This window comes from Dermacentor silvarum, chromosome 7 (assembly GCF_013339745.2).
Source record: "Dermacentor silvarum isolate Dsil-2018 chromosome 7, BIME_Dsil_1.4, whole genome shotgun sequence".
In the NCBI taxonomy this organism is placed as follows: domain Eukaryota; kingdom Metazoa; phylum Arthropoda; class Arachnida; order Ixodida; family Ixodidae; genus Dermacentor; species Dermacentor silvarum.
Genome location: NC_051160.1, coordinates 80185021 through 80209255, shown reverse-complemented (window position 1 = coordinate 80209255; position 24235 = coordinate 80185021). Strand labels below are relative to the sequence as shown.

General features: G+C 51.1%; 1 protein-coding gene across 1 annotated transcript in view; it reads left to right on the top strand.

The window, feature by feature from the left end:
• Window positions 1–23966, top strand: part of LOC125946830 (scoloptoxin SSD14-like) — a 109305-nt gene extending 85339 nt beyond the window's left edge. The window contains exon 9 of the mRNA XM_049670913.1: window positions 23692–23966. Within this exon, the coding sequence (XP_049526870.1) occupies window positions 23692–23904 (213 nt within the window). The 3' untranslated portion in view covers window positions 23905–23966. The remainder of the gene's footprint in view (window positions 1–23691) is intronic.
• The last annotated feature ends 269 nt before the right edge of the window (window positions 23967–24235 follow it).

The window sequence follows — 24235 nt, the reverse complement described above, 5'->3', positions numbered from 1 at the left end:
GACGCCTCATGGTGGCGGACTACGCCATATCGTGAGAGAAGAGATAGCTGCCGTGACGTGCCCGCTAATCCCGAACCCGCACCCCATTCCTACGCCAACTTATACTCAGGTTGCCTCCCTGGTGCCACCCTCCCAGCAGCCACCACAGCAGGCACCTGCACTACACGGGTCCCTGAATCCGATCACTGCGCGACCACCACCTCTTGAGTCTTACAACGCATGGAGTCCACCTCGACCTGTTTGCTACTACTGCGGCATCCGTGGCCACATTTCGCGGTTTTGCCGACGCCGTCAGCAAGATGAAAGACGTGGCTATGACGGTTTTGAAAGGGATGAGTTTTCTGGGCCTGTACGAGAACGTCGGCGTTCGTAGTGCAATTATTCTCCTCGACCTTCTCCTTCTCCATTGGAATTCAACGCTGACGGTTCATTGCGCTTCCCGCGTCGTCGCTCTCCATCACCGATGCGACGCTCCTCTTCCCCTCTTCGACCGGCTACTTCGTCCTCCGATCTCCGGAAAACTAAATAGTGCAGCTTCAGGATGGAAAGCTGCACCCTTTGGACAACATGAAACTCCTCCGGAGCGCCCGTCAAATATACTTGTGGTGTTGGTTGAAGGTATACGGACTGAAGCCTTGGTTGACACAGATGCATCGCTTTCCCTTATTAGTACTGACTTGTGTTCTCGCTTGCGAAAAGTGAAGACTCCATATAATGGTCCTCCCCTACGTTGTGCTAATGCAGTTCTTATTCAGCCCTCCGGTGTTTGCACTGCACGTGTTATCATTGATGGTATCCTTCACCACATTCAGTTTGTCATGCTATCTTCGTGTATACCTACGCAATGATTTTGGGATGGGACTTCCTGTCCTCAGCGTCGGCTTTTGTTTCTTGCCGTCGGCGAACTATTCATATGACGGACATGGAATCTTCGTCCGCTGTCGATTCTCACATCATACGCTTCGTCGCGTGTACCGACTCTCATTCCTCCCGGCAGTGAGCGTATTCTAACACTCACTTGCGACCCCATTGTGAAGGGTGATGTGTTCCTTGCACCGAGCGGTCGGTACATATCTGGTGGACTTAGCAGTGCTCCTAGCCTGGTGCGGTTTCAGGACGGTAGAGCGTTGATCGCTGTTCGTAACCCTACTTCTTACCCAGTTGTGCTCACCCAGGGCACCGCTGTGACTTGCTTTACTGACACCGAACCTCTTTCGCTTGTACCACTTCACACCGAATGACCACATTTGTCTACCACAACTGATGATCATGCTGCGACCACTGCTTTAACGGCCGCGATAAATTCCGATCTGAATGCTGCGCAGAAAGAAGACCTTATGACTCTACTGCAAAAACACAGCGCTTTATTTGACGTTCACTCCAAGCATCTGAGGCGCACTTCCGTTGCTGTGCATCGCATAGAAACCGAAGGCAGCTCGATTGTACGCCGTCGGCCGTATCGCGTGTCTTCCGCAGAACGAAAAATCATTGCAGACAACGTTGATGACACGCTTAAAAAAGACATCATTCGGTCATCGTCCAGTTCTTGGCCGTCTCCTGTTGTGTTGGTGCACAACAAAGACGGCCCTGTACGATTTTGCGTCGACTATCGAGCACTTAATAAGATCACGCGCAAAGACGTATATCCAATGCCAAGAATTGACGATGCCATTGACTCCCTCCAGGGCGATGAATATTTCTCAAGTCTAGACCTTCGATCGGGGTACTGGCAAATACCCATGCACGATGCGGACAAGGACAAGACAGAATTTGGGACACCAGATCGACTTTACGAGTTCAACGTGATGCCCTTCGGTTTATGTAATGCTCCTGCAACATTTGAACGTATGATTGACGCCGTTTTACGCGGCCTTAAGTGGAAGACCTGTGTGTGTTATTTAGATGACATCGTTCTTTTTTTCTACAACTTTTCGTCAACACCTTAAGCGTTTGGACGACGTCTTAGCATGCATTTCTAACGCAGGACTCCAACTCAACACAAAGAAATGGTATTTTGCCCGAAAGAACATCAAAGTGTTGGGCCACCTTATCAGTAAAGATGGCGTTCGACCAGATCCTGACAAGGTTGCTGCCGTGATTCACTTCCCTCGCCCTGAAAATCAAAAACAGTTAAGAAGTTTCTTGGGCCTGGCTTCTTACTTCCGCCGCTTCATCAGTCATTTTGCTGCCATGGGGTCGCCGCTGCACAAGTTGCTGACGTCGGGCACTGCTCTCACTTGGACAGACGACTGCGACCGTTCTTTCCAAGCCCTCAAGCAAGCCTTGACATCCGACCCCGTCCTGTGTCACTTCGATGGCAACGCACCAACTTGTTTGCACACCGACGCTAGTGGCCATGGGATGGGGAAGTCCTTCTACAGCGTGATACCACTGCACGAGAGCGAGTTGTTGCTTATGCCAGTCGCACATTAACGGCTGCCGAACAGAACTACTCGATCACAGAACAGGAATGCCTCGCAGTAGTTTGGGCCATACAAAATTTTCGACCATATCTTTATGGACGCCACTTCACTGCCATAACCTACCATCGCGCCTCATGCTGGTTGTCGTCAGTGAAAACTTTGTCTGGACGCCTTGGTCGCTGGCTGGTTCGATTACAAGGGTACGATTTTGAGGTTGTGTACAAGTCCTGAAAGAAACATCAAGATGCCGACGCTCTTTCTCGCTGCCCCCTGCCACTGTTATCTTCGAGCACGTCTCTCCATTCCGCGCCACTTGATGAGACTATGTCTCCCCTTCCGTTATTACCTCTAGCTGTTACTGACACGCCATCTTCTAATCGCGGCACTCAGTTCGCCTCTTGTTAACGTTCTGATCCCTACTGCAGCAGCATCATCAAACGGCTATGCGGTACTATTTCTGCACCGAATGCCCGATTACGTCCACAACTGCGACTATTTAAGCTCGAGAACGATGTGCTGCACCGCTACATTTACAACAATGATGGACACCGCTGGGTACCTGTTCTTCCACGTTCGCTGCGCACACAAATCCTTGAAGCCTTTCACGACGACCCATCTGCTGGCCACTTGGGCTTCCACAAAACGTACCAACGCGTTAAGAGCCGTTTCTTTTGGTCAGGCATGTCTACCTTTGTGGCCAAGTACGTCCCCTCTTGTGTTCAGTGTCAACGGCGGAAACTACCGACTTCGCCTCCTGCTGGCCTTTTACAGCCCATCCCATGTGCCGAGACACCTTTTGTCATTGTTGGCATAGACTTGGTCGGACCTCTGCCCATCACGCCAGCAGGTCATCGATGGATCGTGACAGCTGTCGACCACCTTACACGGTATGCAGAGACGGCGCCTTTACGCTCTAGTTCGGCCTCGGACGTTGCCGACTTCTTTTTGGATGTCATTGCGCTGCGTCCTGGTGCACGTCATGTACTGTTGAGTGATCGCGGGAAGACTTTTATGTCAACAATGATCGAAGAAGTACTCAGAGCTGGTGGCACAGTTCATAAGACGACATCCTCATACCACCCTCAAACAAACGGCTTAACACGGCAATTTCATCGAACGCTAACAGATATGATATCAATGTATACCGGGCCAAGCCACGAGAACTGGGACAAACTTTTACCTTTTTTGACGTTTGCTCACAACACTGCTATCCAGCGCACTACAGGGTACTCTCCCTTCTACCTCGTTTACGGCCGTTCGCCGACATTGACCATCGACGCCACTTTCTTAACTGCCCCAACTAACACCTCGGCCAGTATACCCGAACAGTTCATCTCGCGACTTAAAGAATGTCGTGACCGTGCTCGATTCAGCACAGAAGTCAGTCAACTAGACCGCAAGCAACGTTACATCTCTCGTCGAGACGTCTCCTTTCGCCCTGGAGATGAAGTGCTCCTTTGGACGCCCATTCGTACACCCGGCTTGTGTGAAAAGTTTCAATCGCGATTCCTTGGCCCCTACATTATTAATCAACAAACATCCCCAGTGAACTATCGTGTTACTCCCATCGAGGTTTCTTCGGACCATCGTTATCGTGGTTCGGAGATCGTTCACGTTTCGCGTCTCAAAGATTCGTTCGGCGTTTCCCTTCTAGCTAAGTCGCGGCCTGGCTGGCCGCCTGCGCGCGCGGGGAAATTAGTGTGACCATTATTCATACGCTTCATATTCTCATCTGTACGTACTCATCATCACCATTTTCGGCCTGGTGGTGGGGCTCTCGCTTTAGAGAATAAAGGAGAGAGAGAGTTACCGCCTAAACCTTGTCTCACAATATATATATATATATATATATATATATATATATATATATATATATATATATATATATAATTCAAATACAAAAAGGAAACAGAGTGTTGTCATGCAAATAAAAATCAATAAAGAAAAACGCTACGACTCGATCCTGCGACCTACCGATCCCAATCCCAGTATCTTACCACCTCGCCACGCTGATTGCGATTACCGATTCATAATTTGTCATGTCAACACGCAGAAACCGTTGAAGTTTTGCACAGACGTCTCGCACACAGAATGTAGACGCGCTATCGCCCTGCAACTAAAACTTACGCCTCTATCAGAATGAAAAAGTTGTCCGTATTGCATAGTATGCCTGGAAGTGCAGGAACACTGATTTGCTTTTGCGATTGGTATATATTGTTACGGAGCGATCCATCGACCCCATCTATCCAAAGCGATCCATCGTCGTCAACAAAGACGACGATGAAGACGCTAGCTCTTGGGTCGGATGGGACATATCTTGCCCTAGCCTTCTCTGTATATATTTTGTAAATATATCCTTCGCCTTCATCCCGCTTCCGTCACACTTTGGTGGTGGTGCGGGGTACGTCTCGCCTCGCAACGGAACTTCGCCGCGGCCGTCGTTTCGGACATCTGTCTGCAATGGCGGAAGACACAGCGTCTACATAAGCGCCCGCCACTTCAACGGTCGTGCTTGTGCAACCCCGGGGTGCTGGCACGTTCTCCGGTTCCGGTTAAGCGGACGTTGAAGACTGGCTGGCGGAGTACGAATGCGTGAGTAAGAACAACCGATGGTACCCTACCATGATGTGGCAAATATAATCTTCTACCTGACAAGCACTGCGAAGGTAGGGTTCGATAATCACGAAGATGAGATTGGGAGCTGGGACACCTGCAAAGAAAAACTCCGAGAATTGTTTGGGAAGCCCATTGGCCGCAAGATCGCTGCGACAAAGACGCTCGCGTCACGTGCTAAGACGGCTACTGAATCTTACGTCGCGTACATAGAAGACGTATTAGCGCTATGCCGAAAGGCCGACTCCGAGATGCCGGAGGACGACAAGGTTGGTCATACCTTGAAAGGGATCGCCGACGACGCCTTCAACCTTTTTAAGGTGTAGAAATTGTTCTACAGTCGATGCCATTATAAAGAAGTGCCGGTGGTTCGAGCAGGCTAAAAGCCGGCGCATTGACCATTCATTTGGCCGGCTTCCCAACATGGCGGCGACGTCCTCTTGCGAAGACGGCACGGTTGCACAACCGTCAGTTCCACCAGATCAGCTGACACCTATTGTACGCCGCGAACTTGAGGCCATGACCCCTGATTCTGTTCACGCTGGTGACTTGAGCTCGATTACGGCTCCATTCGTTAAAGCCATTGTCCGACAGGAGCTCGCCAACATGGGCATTCACTCTGTGTGCACCGTTGCCAGCCCAACACAAACTTCGTGGCATCCGCCCTCTTACTATCAAGAGCCGCGATACGCTACTTGATATCGCGACCCTGCTGCCTGGCGAACCCCTGACGATCGGCCGATATGTTTTAGTTGTCACCGTATCGGCCACGTCGCCCGTTATTGCGCCACCCGCTGGTACTCGGCGCCTCGAACACTGTCCACCGTACCGCCGTCCGGAGAGCACCCGCTTTCCGCCTTCAACCCAGTCCTGTTTCCCCAACGCCGATGTTTCCCCCAGGATAATTAGGCGCTCCCCGTCGCCGCGTGGTCACCAGTCGCGCTCGCCTCCAGGCCGTCGTCCGTCGTCTCGCTCACCACAGACTCGCCGCCCGTCGCCCCCTTCAACCCTGCTCGTGCCTATCTGGAAAACTAAACAATGCAACGCCCGCAGGTGACGCTGCATTGACAAGTGCCACCACAAATCCTCTTTTCACGCTGCCGACAAGACGAAGCTTGTTAGAGGTTGATGTTGATGGCGTAACTATTTCTACACTCATCGATACTGGAGCGCACATCTCTGTAATGAGTGCAGATTTTCGTTGACGCCTTCATAAAGTGCTCACGCCTGCAGCCTCCCGCATCCTCCGCGTCGCTGATGGAGGGACTCCTGCCGTTCTTGGGATGTGCACCGCCCGAGTCTACATTGCTGGTCATCCCACTTCTGTCGAATTTGCCGTCGTCAAGAAGTGCCCCCATGACCTTATCCTCGGCGTAGATTTTTTGTCCAATCATTCTGCCCTCATTAATTGTGCGACCGGTGCTCTCCAGCTTGAGCTGCCCCATCCTCCCGACAGCCCAGCTGACATAACGCCACGCTTATGCTCTCGCCACCACGTTCGTTTGCCGCCTCAAGCTGCTGCATACGTTACTTTGACGTCTTCACATGACATTCCCGATGGTGACTACGTCTTGTCTCCGATTATCGACGTCCTGTTAGCCCGCGCTGTCGCCCTGGCTCACACCATTGTTTCCGTTGCTGACAATACGGTGGTCGTGCCGCTTCTCAACGCCAGCCTGTTGACTCAGGTTATCCCACAAGGCATGTCGCTGGCCACCATTTCCGCGCTTGACCCCTGCAAGATCGCCGATTTGGATGCCGATCTTTCGGCGCTTTCTTGCTCCGCTAACTTCGCGCCTTCGTCTCTCGACGACATTAACAAGATGATTGCTCCCGACCTGACCCAGGCGCAAGCCCAAGATCTCCACCGGGTCCTGGCGTCCTATCGTGACATCTTTGATTTTGACGGCCGCCCTCTAGGCCAAACATCTGTCGTGGCTCATCGAATCCACACTGGTGACGCCACTCCTATACGCCGACATCCATATCATGTATCGCATCACGAACGTCAAGTCATCCAGAACGAGATCGACAACAAGATTACAAAAGACGTCATAGAACCTTCATGTAGCCCGTGGGCGTCCCCTGTCGTTCTCGTGAAAAAGGACGGTAGCGGCCGTTTCTGCGTTGATTATCGGAATTTGAACAAATTCACTCATAAGGACGTCTACTCTTTGCCTCATATCGATGACGCCCTCGACTGCCTTCATGGAGCCCGATATTTTTCTTCCATCGACCTTCGGTCTGGCTATTGCCAGTGGACCCTAAGGACCGCGAAAAAACTGCTATTATTACATTATTACGCCCGATGGCCTATACCAATTCAAGGTCATGCCGTTCGGACTGTGTAATGCCCCAGAAACTTTCGAACGTATGATGGACTCTCACCTGCTGGGATATAAGCGGTCCATCTGTCTATGCTATTTAGACGATGTGATTGTCTACTCGCCTACGTTTGAGGGCCACCTCACCCGTTTATCGGCCGTTCTTGCCGTCTTCCGAAGAGCCACCCTTCAGATGAACTCCGCCAAGTGCCGTTACGGGCGGCGCGAGATAACTATGCTCGGTCACCTTGTCAGTGCTGCCGGTGTTTAACCAGACCCCGACAAGGTGCGAGCAGTGCAACAATTTCCCGTGCCACGTTCAGCCAAAGACGTCCGCAGTTTTGTAGGATTATGTTCCTACTTTCGTCACTTTGTCCGGAACATCGCGGACATCGCCCGCGCTCTTACGGAACTCTTGAAGAAAGACGTTCCTTTCCTGTGGGAACCTGAACAAGCAGCTTCGTTTACTTCCCTCGTCCGCCTACTCACTACACCACCAATACTGGCCCATTCCGACCCCTCATCGTCTACGGAACTTCGCACTGATGCCAGTGGTCATGGAATTGGGGCTGTCCTTGGCCAAACACAGCACGGCATGGAACGTGTCATCGCCTACTCCAGTCGCCTTCTGTCCCCGTCCGAACGAAACTTTTTCATCACTAAACGCGAGTGACTGGCTTTAGTGTAGGTTGTCACCAAATTCAGACCTTACTTGTTTGGCCGAACTTTTTCTGTAATTACAGACCATCATGCTCTATGCTGGCTTTCGTCGCTGAAGGATCCGTCTGGACGTCTCGGCCACTGGGCATTACGGCTTCAAGAATACTCGTTTGCTGTGCACTACAAGTCTCTACGATTGCACGAGGACGCTGATTGCTTATCCCGTCACCCTGTCGATCCTCCCGTCCTCAATGACCCTGACTCCGACGCCTGTGTACTGTCCATCCTTTCTTTGGATGATATCCCCACCGAACAGCTACGAGACGCGTCCTTATGGCTCATCATCGACAGTCTTACCTCTCCATCACCAGACCATTCTGTTCGCCTGTTTGAGCTACACAACAACGTTCTCTATCGTCGTAATCTTAGCTCAGATGGCCCAGAGTTTCTGCTTGTCCTACCTCGCCATCTTCGCTCCAGTGTGCTTCACCAGCTTCACGACGTACCAACTGCCGGTCGCCTAGGTGTCTCACGTACTTACGCCCGCATCCGACGCCGGTTTTTCTGGCTTGGCATGTACCATTCTGTGCTCCGCTACGTGGCTGCTTGTGAGCGCTGCCAACGCCGGAAGCGCCCTTCAGCGCTGCCTGCAGGCCTGCTACAACCTATTGATATCCCTTAGCGCCATTCTTCCGCGTCGGCCTTGACCTTCTAGGCCCTTTATGTCCATCTCGGGAAACAAATGGGCTGCGGTCGCGACAGACTACGCCACGCGCTTCGCAATCACCAGGGCTTTACCGACAAGCTGTTCTACAGACGTCGCTGACTTTCTCCTACACGACGTAATTCTACATCATGGTGCCCCTCGGCAGCTCCTCACCGATCGCGGGAGGTACTTCCTATCAAGAGTGGTAGATGACATCCTTCGTGCTTGTTCCACTGAACATAAGCTCACCACCGCTTATCATCCGCAGACGAATGAATTGACCGAGCGCCTGAACCGAACCCCAACCGAGATGCTGGCCATGTATGTTTCACCAGATCACAGTGACTGGGACTGCACGTTACCCTTTGTTACCTTTGCGTACAATTCCTCGCGGCATGACACCGCCGGATATTCACCGTTTTATCTGCTGTTTGGCTGACATCCTGCATTGCCCTTCGAGACTCTCCTTCCTTCGGCTCCTCACTCGCCTACTGAATACGCCACTGACGTCGCAGCCCGTGCAGCTCGTCAACTTGCCCACGATCGACTTTCTGCTTCGCAAGCAGCCCATAAGTCCCGTTAGGATAGCTGACAAAGAAGCGTGCACTTCACCCCTGGCTCTCTGGTCCTCCTATGGTCGCCATGCCGCCGCATTGGCCTATCATAGAAGCTCCTCTCGCGTTACACCGGGCCCTACAAGGTTCTTCGTCAACTCGGTGACGTAAATTACGATATTGTTCTCCTGGATCCTGCTTTTTCGACTATATCGCTGCCAACTGGAGTTGTTCATGTTTTCCGGTTGAAGCCATACTGCTCTTCTAGCTCCTCGCCTTCATAGCAAGCGCCAGGACGGCGCTTCAGCCGCCGGAGAGTGATGTTACGGAGAAATCCATACATGGATCAACGCGATTCTTGGCAGCGCGACAAAGACGACGATGAAGACGCTAGCTCTTGGGCCGGATCAGACATCTCTTGCCCTAGCCCCCTCTGTAGATATTTTGTAAATATATCTTTCACCTCCATCTCGCTTCCATCACAATATTAACTTCGAAACAAGGCTTAAATAAACCGCTGACAAGGGACTCTGTACGGGCACGTAATGCCAATTCTTACCGCCGTTTCTTTTTCTTCGCGCAAGGAAAATGCAACATTTCATTAGCTCGACAATGCATTTCAATCGCCACGTATGTGTAGTCACATATCTCCGTCAGAGAAGCAGTCCGTTAAAGAAGCAGTCGGTTAATGCGGCTGGTAGCCTTCGGTAACAACACATATACGTATGTTTATAACGCGTCATATCGGCGCTCATCGCTTGATGCGCTTACACTGTAGATGCTAAAGAATGGTCTGTTTAAAAACACCGATGGAAAATTCGAACTACAGAGTGTTTTGTCCTCGTTAGACTTGCTGATTCCTGAGCCATGGCGTGCCGATAGAGTGTAGACGGACTCAGCGGGTACGGTTGGCCTAACCTTCGCTGAAAGCGAACGATCTCGGCGCGGGTACCTTATGAATGCGAAAATGTTCGTATTTGAGCTTCAGAACCTTTTAACTAATAGTTTTAGTAAGCTAGTGAAAACAGGAGCGCACGAATCGCCTCAGCTGTGTTGTCGGTGCGATAGTATCTCTCCGCGGCAGGCTTCCTGAGGTCCGTTGGAACGCGTTAGACCGGCTGCTGGGTTACTTGTCGACTGCAAAACACTGCGACAACTCACAGTGGTCGGATGCGTACAAACTACTAGAATACGAGGCGTTATCTGCGTTTGCGTAATTTCGTTACAAATACAGCTATTCGCACAGTCGGAAGGTAAATGCACAAAACGAAAGTGATCTTCAGTGTAGCATATGCATGGGCAGCTCCCGCACCTTTATTTCAAGTTGCAACACCGCCGACACGAAACAGACATTTGTGACACCAAATTATAGCGCTATTTAGGAGAGGAGTCTGTTTTATGGACAGGACCTGCCCATAAAATTGTATCATGCATTTAATATTCAACAGCGCCTATACTCCGGTAGTGCAGCATAAACGAAACCAGCGCAGTTTCCAGTACGAGCCACCCAACTCCAGCGACAACTAGCGCGTGTACAGCGCACACCAGTGCGCCGTAGCATCATAGCAGTGAAATAAGCGTCTCGTCTAGTGTGACCCAGCTCGTATCCAGCGATCTCACCAGTGTCCAAGTGACTCCCATTGACCCCCCGCGTGCGTCAGCGTCCACAGTGCTACCCAGTGGCAAAAAAAAAAACGCGCTGGTTTCACAGTCGAAGGCACTGGAAGACGCTGGTTTTTGCAATAGGGAACTCAGTTAATGTAAGCCGAACAAATAAAATTACACCATCTTGCATGGCCAGCCCATGCTTGCAATTACAAGCATGGGCTGATGCGGAGCATCACGGTCGTTATAACGGCGTTAATTACGTTGTAATTACGGTGGTAATAACGTTGGTAACTTGGTGTTATTACGTTTTTATTACGTGTTACCTTGCGTTGGTCACCATCACATCGCGTGAACGCCGTTATAACGACCGCGATGCTCCGCATCAGCCCATGGTTCCCCTCGGGAAGATGGTGTAATTTTATTTGAAGAAGAGTAATGAAATTGCGTAGACGAAGATGAAACGGTTAACGAATGTCTTTATTGAGCAGCGTCTATTTGAGGTGTGCACTTGCTTTGAGTATGATGGCTTTGTGGTCGGTGAAATGAACTGTGAGTGGATCTCGTAGCAGTGGTTGTATCTTGAAATTGCTGAAGACGTGATCGATGCATGTTCCGTGAATGGTAGTTGCTATCGCACAGGTGGCGGATGAAGACACGGACGGAGAAGCGCGTTATCGAACAGATGGCGTGGAGAGGGGGAGAGGAGGAGAGAGGCGTTATCGCACAGCTGGCGTGGAGAGAATGAGTAGGAGGTGCGGACGGACGCCGACGCCGACGCCAACGACGCCGCGGGACAGGCCGCCGCTATATGATGCTCTGCATCTAAAAATTAACCGACGAATATGATACTCCCTAATGGGAAATTCGAGTGCAGCTCTATACTTGTTTTCATTTCGCGATATATTGGCTGGCGCGGTCAATTTGTCTCGTGGGGCACGCTGCAAACGGAGCGATGTGGGGCGTGGCTGTCTCGCTGGTCGGGAGATCGCGAGAGACAGCGCGTGGATGACGCCTGGGCGCAACGCGCAGCAGGCGCCGCAGACAGACCTCCGATCACGCAGGGCCGCGATTTTGTAGCAATGCCTTCTGACTTATTCTATACTAGTCTTGTCATCCACCGCTCAAGGTAATCCCGTTGATAACGCGAGCGGACCGTCGCTCCGACCACTGACAAAGCGCGATAAGCGCGAAAAGGCATTATGACATTAAAGGCATTGCTACAAAATACCGGCCCAGGGGTGCTATGCAGGATGCCCCGAGTTTGGCGAAACTCGGGATCTTCACGAGCTCTGGCGACGCCCCAAGATCAAAGAACAAATGATAACAAGACGAAGTTTGTCCATCGGCACGCCTCCAGTTTCATTGGTTAATCTAGATTCACTCTGGGTGGCTATTATCCCTTGGGCGTTGCCATATGGGCGGTCGATAAACTGGGGCTCACGTGATCATACGGTCGGTGCATGGTCGTGCCTTCTTTCACTTGTTTGTCGTTCCACCGAGTGCAATACAGGCACAAGCAAGTTATAAAATAAATTCATTTAGTACAATAATATTAGTCACATTAACGTGGGTTCTAAGCATTTTAATGTTTCCACGATGTACACGGAATGTGTATTAGACTAATTTGTATTTAAATACGTTTCGCGTTATGCCACGAGGGGACGCTCGCCCCCCTCTTTTTTTTCTTGATTCGATTGGCACGGCTCGATACGTGCTTGCTCTAGCATTTCTGAGCACCGATTGGTGTGCGCTTGCTTTTCTCACTGGGTTTCCAACAGATCGCTCGTTGCTCCTTTGCTCTAGATTGGATTGGTGCGGCTCGCTACGTGCTTGCGCTCCCATTTCCGAGCAGAGATTGGTGTGCGCCTGGTTTTCACACTGGGCTTTTAACAGATCGCTCGTTGCTCGCGCTATAGAAAAGCTGCGAGTAGCGCGCGCATCCAGCTACAAGACGAAGTGAGCGTCGGCTATAGCGCATAAGGGGTTTGCCGCGCGCTTACCGTGTAAGCACACAGGAATGCCGGAAAGCACACATACAAGGGTCAGAAAACTACGCTTTATTTTCTTTTATTTTGCGATACACCTCCATACTGACAAGCGTCGAGCGATGGCTTCTAACAACCGCAGGAAAGAGTCTTTGTAGTGGCTAGCCCGAGCGATCCGTGGCTTCTAACAAACGCACGAAAGGGCCTTTGCAGCGCACGTGGATGTTGACTGCCACCACATGCATCCCAGGTGGGACTCCAGCATCGGTGCAGTTACCCTGTACCCATCGCTGACGAGGGAGCGCTTCACTTTTTGATAATAACTTTCTTTTTTTTTTTTGCGTGTGAACGCCCGTGATGGGGTCCACAAAGTTCACGCTTTGGTTGACTGTCTACCAATGCGGATTGAGACATAGCCCCGTTAGCATCCACTAAATTTGGGATACATTTGTATGCGGCCAATTCGTCACTATGAATAATGGTCCCCGGTTGAACATTGGCTGCAATAATGGCGCCTAGCGTCGCCGCCTTTCGTCGGTCGACTTTGAAAGTCGCAGCACCCCTCTGGTCGCGCAGAACATGCCGAAGATCCATGGGCCCCCCAACTTTAACACCGCCGTAATTTTGGCGGCTTGCGGAAAGTTGTCGCCCGTCATTAGGCGGCCTCGATTGTATACTTTTGCTCGCCGCGAAGAAGGCACTCATCAATTTGCGCTATCTACCCGGGGTACCAAGTGGATGTCGCGCCAGCAACTCGTCCCTCGCGACCTTACGGGGGTAGTTCGTCCTGTCGGCGATGGTGTGCTCCTATAGAGGAAACAAGTCGCCGGTCATCTCCTTCAACAGCCATATGTCTACGCTTTTGCTCACGCAGTACGTGAGCCAAATCATTTGCCGCCTGGAGAGGTGGTCGTTCGGACGGCCGAGGCGGTCCGTGTTGGCGAAGTAACGTCCTTCGCCTCTCTGACCGTGCAGTGCAGCTTTACCGTGTAACTGCGAAAACTGATTTCGGCACCTGTTGCATCGGAAGGCAGCCCGGCTTCCATTCTGAGTCTTCCAATATAATGTGACCACTTCGCCTACGCAGGTTGGTTGGCCCGGGTTGAACCCCAGGTGCTCGCAGGTGCCCCAGTACTCCGATGACGACGCCGGACCTGGCCTGGGGCTAGGGCGCGGTGGACGAGCAGCGCTTGAAACCGGAGAGAGCCGAAGCGATCGCACGAACTTATCCTCCGCAGCCTAGTCACATCAGTCTGTGCTCGGAAAGCATAATATGCCCGCCACGCAGTCTCCGCAGACAAGGGCGTTCGCCTAACTCGTCACACAGCCAGCGCACTGACGTTTTGGAAAGGCAAAAACGACGCTGAAACTCTACGTCGGTCATGTAGCTGAACGGGTCCAGATGGTAATATTGACGCTTGCCGCCGCTGGATGCGATGACACAGGCTGCTGCTGCCGCCGCCATGCTCCCGAGTTTAACTCGAGGGGGGTTTCGCGATGTACGAGTTTGGCCCGAGTTCGCGTGTCAATCAAAACCATACATCACGCCCCGAGTGAGGCATGTAACTCTTGTGCGCGCCCACCACGGTTGGGCCACGCCCAACTTATTTTTCTACAACAGCGATGGGGTGCGGAACTGAGAGGCATTAACAATCTTGACCGGCGAAATAAAACACGCACAACGCACTGTCATCGGTGATGTACTCAGCACCACTATAAAAAAAAAAAGCGTCGGCTTTCGCTGCCTTATGCATATGTCTTCTTGGGCTGTGATGACCCCACAACACGGTTCATTGCCTGCGTTGTGGCTACGTAGCGCACAGCAAATAATTATCCGCACAGTCACTGTAGCTGCTTGCAAGGCGTCGATGCGCCGTGGTGGACGATGATGTTGAGCAGTGCGTAGTGTTTTCCAACGACAACGTATCGCAGCTGTCATTTGAGATGGCTGCTCTGTCAATGATATAGTGCAGCAAACACGGTCAGCGGTCAGCGCAAACACACCCAGTGCAATGGCATTTTGGCATCACAAGCACGGCACACTAAACAATTGCAACACCTTCCTGCGTTCGAAGTCTAATTTCCTAACTGCACACAAGAGCCCTCACCCACCAAAATGCGATTGCTGCGCTGTCGTTACGATATCCATCTGCGATCGCTGTTAGCTCAGCAGCAGAGGCAATCGGCAAGCACATTGGAGTGAACAACACACTCAAATTCTGCGCACATGCGCACGGAGGCACCTTCAATGGGCAAGCGGTGACAAGCGACGAACTGTGTCGCTGGGCAGCACGCTCGTGTTCGCAATGCATCGCGGAGACTTCGCGCACGCAGATAAACTGGTGCATTTTCATTCTGCTGCGTCACTACGGACCCAGAATACCGCACAGCCATTTTGCAGCGACAGCCGTTGCTCCCGTCTCTATGGCTAAAGTGTCGTTTCAGTTGGTAAAGCGGCGGCCTTAATAGCCGCCGCAGTGAAGCACCTGCGGTGAACAGCCATACCGCAGCGCTGCGTTGCCATTCCCCTATTAGACAGGGAATGGGCAGATCGTTGTCATGACTGACTTTATCGAACATAGCACTGCAGCGCCCCTGGCGACTGCTCACCGCATGAACTCCCTCGTGCGTGTGACCCTCTAGGATGTATCCGCTTGTAAGCTTTCGCCTCACTGTCGCCACTCGCGGCAAAAAAGTACAAAATTTAATAATTCATTATATGTCCGTTTGTCATCACAAATTTACAGCATTCAAAAAAAAAAACCGATACTTTAAGAAGTAAAATGTTGGTTATTTTATTTGTTGTATTTCAAAGTATTCGATTGAGGGAAAGTATAGGTGCAAGAATGCACCGCATGTGCCCTGTTCGCATTCGACGGAGGATAGAAAGATAATGCCCGAAAAAGAAGGCACGCCCTTGACGCGCCCGAGAAAGGCGTGGCAAGCGGCTCACGGCAAGTGTGCAGATAGACAGCGGGACAGTGACGGTATTGCTAAATTGCGATAATACGTTGATAACAATACGCGGCGCTGGCGCGTTGTGTTGCGCAGTCCTCTGTGCTTGAAGCCCGCCAGCACTGTGCCGCGCAGGGTGCGCTCATGTTGTCATACGCGGCTTTATCTCGACATTTCTTTTTGCCTGCTGTTATTGCACGTTCCTTGCTATCTTCGTTCACTGACTGCCATCGAGCAAACTCGGGTAAAACTCGGGTGAACGAGAAACTCGGCGCATCCTGCATAGCACCCCTGGGGTGCTATGCAGGATGCGCCGAGTATGGCGAAACTCGGGATCTTCCCGAGCTCTGGCGACGCCGAAAGATGAAAGAACTAATGGTAACAAGACAAAGTTTGTCCGTTGGCACGCCTCCCGTTTCATTGGTTTATCTAGGTTCACTCTGGGTGGCTATCATCTCTTTGTCGTTGCCATATGGGCGGTCGACAAACTGGGGCTCACGTGATAATACGGTCGGTGCATGGTCGTGTCTTCTTTCACTTGTTTGTCGTTCCGCCGAGTGCATTACAGGTACAATCAAGTTATAAAATAAATGCATTTAGTACAATATTATTAGTCAGTTTAACCTGGCTTATAAGCATTTTAAATTTTACAAGATGTACACTGAATGTATATTAGGCTAATTTGTATATTAACATGTTTCGCGTTATACCCCGAGGGGCCGCTCACCCTCCTTTTTTCCCTCATGATTGGATTGGCGCGGCTCAATACGTGCTTGCGCTCGCATTCCCGAGCACAGATTCGTGTGCGCTTGGTTTCCGCACTAAGTTTTCAATAGATCGCTCGCTGCTCCTTCTCAGCCGCTATTCTGGACACTCCGCCATTTTCTTCAAGGCCTGACGTAGACGCGACGCTTACAAAATGGCGCTGATGGCCCCGTTTTGCTTTCGTAACATGACACAAATTTGACGTTTCGCCTAAGAAACTGTAATGTAGGCATTGAACCTAGCGTGGTTGATCAATCAAAGCACTTTTCCTCCCCAGTAAAAATAAAGCAGCTAGCTCAAAGCGTACGATTATTCCATCAAAATCGTTTCTCGCTTCCGTCGTCTGCATGCGCGCAGGCTGTCGTCTGCTTCATTAGCTAGGATTCGTGTCCTCGGGAAACTGAATGAATCATCGTATATTGGCGCCCACGCGCTTGCTTTCTACCTTTAGACAACATACGCGACCTGCCAGTGATGATCGGCGCACGCTCTAGGCCGCGTTATCGCTATCTCGTGAACCACAAGTGACTCAGCCCGAATCGGCTGGCTGAGAAGCGGCCGAATATCATCGATAGCGTTGCGCGCGCCACAGGTATCCGCTTGAGCGACGCAAAGGCCGGCACTGCCATCTCTTGTGCATTTCGCTGCTTACTCGCACCGCGAGAGGAAACTTCAAGGCGCCGTCTTGCGTACATTTCTTTTTATAAATTAAAAAGTCACCGTTGTCATAGCCTTTGATGACGCGAAAAGTGATTAATATTGATTACAATACAAACGCAATAGTTTAAAAGTGCAAATGTCGCAGAAAGTTTGCTAATTTCAACCAATATTAGTTCAATAAACGGGTTTTTAATAAAAATGATGGTGCAAAACACAAATGCCAACACCACCCGAGAGCGATGCAAATGCTATGAGCACGCGTTGTGAACAAAAGGTTTTTATGGCCCGAAATGACGGGGAAAATGCGGCGATACGCGTGCCTCTCGACTGTCATTGCATATGGCCGCTCATTACCATAATTCGCGCGGCTCGTCGCACCACAAATTATGGCGGAAAATCTCTGCAATGGCGGTCCAGCGCAACGTCATGCAACGTCAAATTGACGTTTACGAAACGGCCCTTCCCGTGACGCTCTTCACGGCATATTCCTTCAGCCAATCAACAAGCTGACATGCCGGCTATCTTGGAACGCCACCACATATTCGCGAAATTGCAGATGCATTGCACGGGCTTCTGCACGCTACCATCAACGTTCTTTTTAAAGCGCTGAAGTCGCAATATAGGTGCCAAGGACCACAAAAAAGTATTAGTCGATAAAACTTGCAGCTTCACGTCACGTTTTGTCATTCTGACGAAAAGGCAAAATTGCATTTTGCAAAACTTCCGTTTCCCGGCACAAATTTCAAAACACGGGTCCTCTGGGCAGCCAATGAGACAGCCAAGATGGCGGATAATGGCGGCCGTGCAGCCGCCATGCGTGTCCAGAATAGAGCCCCTATTTCCTCTGGATTGAATTGGTGCGGCTAGCTGCGCGCTTGCGCTCCCATTTCCGTACACAGATTGGTGTGCGGCTGGTTTTCGCACTGGTCTTTCAACAGATCTCTCGTTGCTCGCGCTAAAGTAAGGCTGTGAGACGAAGTGAGCGTCGGCTAGCACAGAAGTGGTTTGCCGCAGGCTTAGCGTGTAAGCACGCAGTAATGACGGAAATCAATAGGTCCGAAAACTAGGCTTTATTTTCTTTTATTATTGCGATAGCAATTATATGGACACTCAAAAGCAGATTTCTGCCGTCGGCGTCGCCGTCGCCTTCGCCGTCGCTGTGAGGTTCCGTATGACGTCAATGGAGATGAAATCGTCGCCCCGCGCGGCCGAACACTGTATGTGCGATTGAAAGGGCGCGAGGGACGCGCGCTTTCACGGGGAGTGAACGCACGGCGGAGAACAAACACGCGTTCTGCGCCGTGCTCCCTTAAGGGCTGCAGAAGTAGGCCTCTCTGTCTCTTTCCTCCTTTAAAATCACCATATATGTAGAGCAAACACGCCCTCTTCCGACCCGCGAAAGGCCGGGGGGGGGATAGGGGGGGCGACGTTTAGCTGCGGCACCAAGTGCCTATTTATTTATATCAGAGGCTCCGGCAACAGTCACCAACGCCGCACGCATTTTGTGCGAACGCGGGCAAAACGCCGACGGCGTCGACAACAGTTCTGCGTTTTGCCGGTGCTGCTGCATGTCCAAGTTTATACAGCTGATTAAACTACTTTCATTAATCCGTATAGCTCTCTACAATTTTGCTATCGCAATTGATGCTTCGCCTTTAAGGTGAAACTGCGACAACTTTTTTTGTGATGCACCTTCATAGTGGCTAGCGCCGTGCGATGGCTTATAACAACCGCAAGAAAGAGTCTTCATGGTGGGTAGCCCGAGCGGTCCGTGGCTTCTAACAAACGCAAGAAAGTGTCTTTGCAGCGTACGTGGCCGTTGACTGCCATCACATTCATCCCAGGTGGGACTGCAGCATCGGTGCAGTTACCCTGTACCCACCGCTGACGAGGTCGCGCTTCACTTTTTGACAATAACATTCTATTTTTATTTTTTGCGTGTGAACGCCCGTGATGGGGTACACAAAGTTCACGCTGTGGTTTACTGTCTCCCAATGCACACTGAGGCACAGCCCCGTTATCATCTACTAAATTTGGGATACAATTGTATGCGGACAATTCGGTACTATGAATAATGGTACCGGTTGAACATTGGCTGCAATAATGGTGCCTAGCGTAGCCGCCTTTCGTCAGTCGACCTTGAAAAGTCTCAGCACCCCTCTGGTCGCGCCGACCATGCCGAAGATCCATGGGCCACCATCTTTAACACCGCCGTAATTTTGGTGGCTCGGTGAAACGTTGTCGCCCGTCATTAGGCGGCCTCGACTGTACTTTTGCTCGCCGCGAAGAAGGAACTCGTCAATTTGCGCTATCTTCCCGGGTCCACCGAGTGGAGGTCGCGCCAGCGGCTCGTCTCGCGAACTTACGGGGGTAGTTCCTCCAGTGGGCGATGGCGTGCTCCGATAGAGCAAGCAAGTCGCCGGTCATATCCTTCAACAACCATATGTCTACGCTTTGGCTCACGCAGTACGTGAGCCAAATCATTGGCCGGCTGAGGTGGTCCGTTTTGGCGAAGTAACTTCCTTTGCCTCTCTGCCCGTGCAGTGCAGCGGTACCGTGTAACTGCGAAAACCGATTTCGGCAGCTGCTGCACCGGAAGGCATCCCGGCGTCCATTCTGAACCTTCCAATATAATGTGACCACTTCGCCTGCGCAGGTTGGTTGGCCCGGGTTGAACCCCAGGTGCTCGCAGGTGCCCCAGTACTCCGATGACGGTGCCGGACCTGGCCTGGGGATGGGGCGCGGTGGACGAGCAGCGCTTCGAACAAGAGAGAGCCGAAGCGATCGCACGAACTTTTTCTCCGCAGCCTAGTCACACCACTCTGTGCTCGGAAAGCATAATTTGCCCGCCACGCTTTCTCCGCAGACGACGGCCTTCGCCAAACTCGTCACACAGCCAGCGCACTGACATTTTGGAAACACAAAAATGACGCGAAACTCTAAATCGGTCATGTAGGTGAACGCGTCCAGACGGTCATATTGACGGTTATTGCCGCCAGACGCGATGACACAGGCTGCTGCAGCCGCCATGTTCACGAGTTCAACTCGAGGGGGGTTTCGTGATGTTCAAGTTTGGCACGAGTTCGCCTGTCAATCAAAACCATAGGCACGTCCGGCGAGAGGCATCTAACTCTTGTGCGCCCCGACTACGGTTGCGCCACGCCCAACTTATTTTTCGGCAACAGCGACGTGGTGCGGAAATGAGAGGTATTAACAATCTTGACCGGCGAAATAAAACACGCACTGTCATCGGTGATGTACTGAGCACCACTATAAAAAAAAAGCGTCGACTTTCGCTGGCTTATGCATATATCTTCTTGGGCTGTGATGGCCCCACAACACGGTTCATTGCCTGCATTGTGGCGACATAGCGCACAGCAAATAATTATCGGCACGTCACTGTAGCTGCTTGCGAGGCGTCGATGCGCCGCGGTGGACGACGATGCTGAGCAGTGCGTAGTGTTTTCCCACGACAACGTATCGCAGCTGTCATTTGAGATGGCTGCTCTGTCATCAATGATGTATCTGAGCCGTAGTGTCGCAAACACGGTCAGCGGTCAGCGCAAACACACCCACTGCGATGGCCTTTCTTCATCAGAAGCACGGCATATTAAACAACTGCAACACCTTCCTGCGTTCAAAGTCTAATTTCCTAACAGCACACAAGAGCCCTCACCCGCCAAAATGTGATTGCTGCGCTGTAGTTACTATATTCATCTGCGATCGCTGTTAGCTCAGCAGCAGGGGCAGTCAGCAAGCACATTGGAGTGAACAACACACTCAAATTCTGCGTATATGCGCACGGAGGCACTTTCACTGGGCTAGCGGTGACGAGGGATGAATTGTGTCCCCTGGGCAGCACGCTCTTCGCAATGCATCGCAGAGACTTCGCGCACGCAGATAAACTTGTGCATTTTCACTGTGATGCGTGTCACTACGGAAGCTACAACACCGCACAGCAATTTTGGAGCGACAGCCGTTGCCCCCGTCTCTATGGCTAGTGTCGTTGCAGTTGGTAAAGCGGCGGCCTTAGTAGCCGCCTTAGTGAAAGCACCTGCGGCGAACAGCCATGCTGCAGCGCTGCGTGTCCATTCCCTATATAGGGACTTTAATTCACCTAATAGACAGGGAATTGACAGATCATTGTCATGACTGACTTTATGCGTCATTGTCGCACCGATTTTATCGAGAATAGCACTGCAGCGCCCCTGGCGACTGCTCACCGCATGAACTCTCTCGTGCGTGCGACCCTCTAGAATGTATCCGCTTGTAAGTTTTCCCCTCACTGTCGCCACTCGCGGCAAAAAAGTGCAAAATTGAATAATTCACTCGATGTCCGTTTATCATCACAAATTAGTAGCATTTAAAGCGAAAAACCGATACTTTAAGAAAAAAGTTGTCGCAGTTTCACCTGAAAGGCGAAGCATCAATTGCGATAGCAAATTTGTAGAGAGCTATACAGAGTAATGATAGTAGCTCTATCAGATTTATAAACTTGGACATGCAGCAGCACCGGCAACACGCAGAACTGTTGTCGACGCCGTCGGCGTTTTGCCCGCGTTCGCACAAAATGCGTGCGGCGTTGGTGACTGTTGCCGGAGCCTCTGATATAAATAGGCACTTGGTGCAGCAGCTAAACGTCCGCTCCCTTCCCCCCCTCCCCCCCCCCCCCGCGGCCTTTCGTGCGTCAGAAGAAGGCGCGTTTTCTCTACATATATGGTGATTGTAAAGGAGGAAAGAGACGCCAACTTCTGCAGCCCTTAAGGGAGCACGGCACAGAACGCGCGTTTGTTCTCCGCCGTGCGTTCACTCCCCGTCAAAGCGCGTGTCCCTCGCGCCCTTTCACTCGCACATACAGCGTTCGGCGGCGCGCGGCGCTGAGCCGTGCTCCCTCAAGGGCTGCAGAAGATAGCGCCAACCTTTCCCTTTCCCTCAAGAACCACTTATCATCGACGATTTCATCTCCATTGACGTCATACGGAACCTCACGGCGACGGTGACGGCGACGCCGACGGCAGAAATCTGCTTTGGAGTGTCCATATAATTGCTATCGCAATAATAAAATGTTTGTTATTCTATTTGTTCTATTCCAATGTATTCGAATGAGGGAAAGTGTAGGTGCAAGAGTGCGCCGCATGTGCCCTGTTCGCATTCGACGGAGGATAGAAAGATAATGCCCGAAAGAGGAGGCACGCCCTTCACGCGCCTGAGAAAGGCGTGGCAAGTGGCTCACGGCAAGTGTGCAGGTAGACAGCGGGACAGTGACGGTATTGCTAAATTCCGATAATACGTTGATAACAATACGTGGCGCTGGCGCGTTTTGTTGCGCAGTCTTCTGTGCTTGAAGCGTGGAAGAACTGTGCTGCGCAGGGTGCGCTCATGTTGTCATACGCGACTTTATCTCGACATTTCTTTTTGCCTGCTGCTATTGCACCTTCCTTGCTATTTCCGTTCACTGACTGCTTTCCAGCAAACTCGGGTAAAACTCGTGCGAACGAGAAACTCGGCACATCCTGCATAGCACCCTAGTGCTATGTTTCCATACATGGTATCGGTTGCCTCATCCGTGAACAGACGGCGCCCGTTACTCTGGTGCCATCTCGTAACCACCGTCGCCGCAGAGACAGTCTTGTCGGCAATAAGGCTCTGTTCGCACGCTTTCGCTATACCCTCCTCCTCCCCTTTCCCCTTCCACTTTATTCGCTATCGCCGTCTTTGCACATCCTTCGCTGTGTTTGTTTGCTAGCTTACGAGAGATGCTGACGGACACCGCAGGAAGGGGTACCTAAAACCCTAAACAAGCAATCGGCTAAGAAAAGAATATGCATTTTATGGCAGTGCACGCACAATGCTGACAAATATGCCACGTTAAGTTGTTGCCTTCAGAGACGTTGATGGCCTCATTGTCAGCGATTACTTTTGACAGTGCACTGTCGCGTCTAATGACGAGACGCTATACGCTCAGCCAAAGAAGCGTGCCCCAACACTGTAGCAGCCATCAGGTCCGCGGTGTTAGGACGACGTGCCGTTACGTGTCGAAGGCTATGCTGCTGTGTGCTATATACAGTGTCTATAATATTGTGGTGACGAGGTGAGTTTCAGGTAACAATAAAGAACATTAACTTGAGTTGCATTGGTAACTTACGCTTCTACCATCATGCTCAGGACTAAGAATAAATAGAAAAAAATTAATGGACACCATTAGAGCGCCCGGGAACTCTTACGAGGTGCAATGCAAGACGAGAAGTGCGTTCATGCATACATTACAAAACACAGACAACAATGCCACTTATCGCTACATACACATTATTAGCACTGGACAGACATTATACAGCTGAGTTGTTAAATTCAATGAATAAAATATATAAATATATGAATAAATCTTTTCAGTACAGCTTTTCCGCAGCATTTCATGAACTGGCCCCTTTCGGATTGCAGGCCACGGCCAGTGGAATATTCACCAAGAGGCCCCTCGTGTCCTGGCTCGCCCCGCACGACAACGTGCACTGCGACGGCACCAGTGACGGCGAAAATACAACGGCGCTAAAGAAGATGAAAGCAACGGAGACGGATCACTACTGCAAGAGGACAAAAGAGTGCACCGCGATGAAGCAGATATTCCTAGAGGTTGCAAGAGGGCAGTACGATTAAAAAGTGAGACAGGAAGAAAGCGAGAGCTAGGTACGAAGGTGTAGTACTTGTACTTCTGCTGTTTTTTTTTTTTTTTTAGTTTTACTGTGAAGGGGCTAGCGCGACTGAAGCACTCGATAACATTGCATCCAGTTTTTCTGGTTTTCTGACACGACTACGTTGCGAAAAAGTTGCCCCGGTTTTAAGGCAAAGTGTGTTGGTGGTAATTTGTGACCGAACACTGTTCAGTAAATAAAGAGCGGTCATTTCCGTATAAACGACAGCCGAAATATTGACACGTGTACTTGTTTATCTTTCACCGGTAGCCGCTTTTTCGCCGGCTAACGAATGT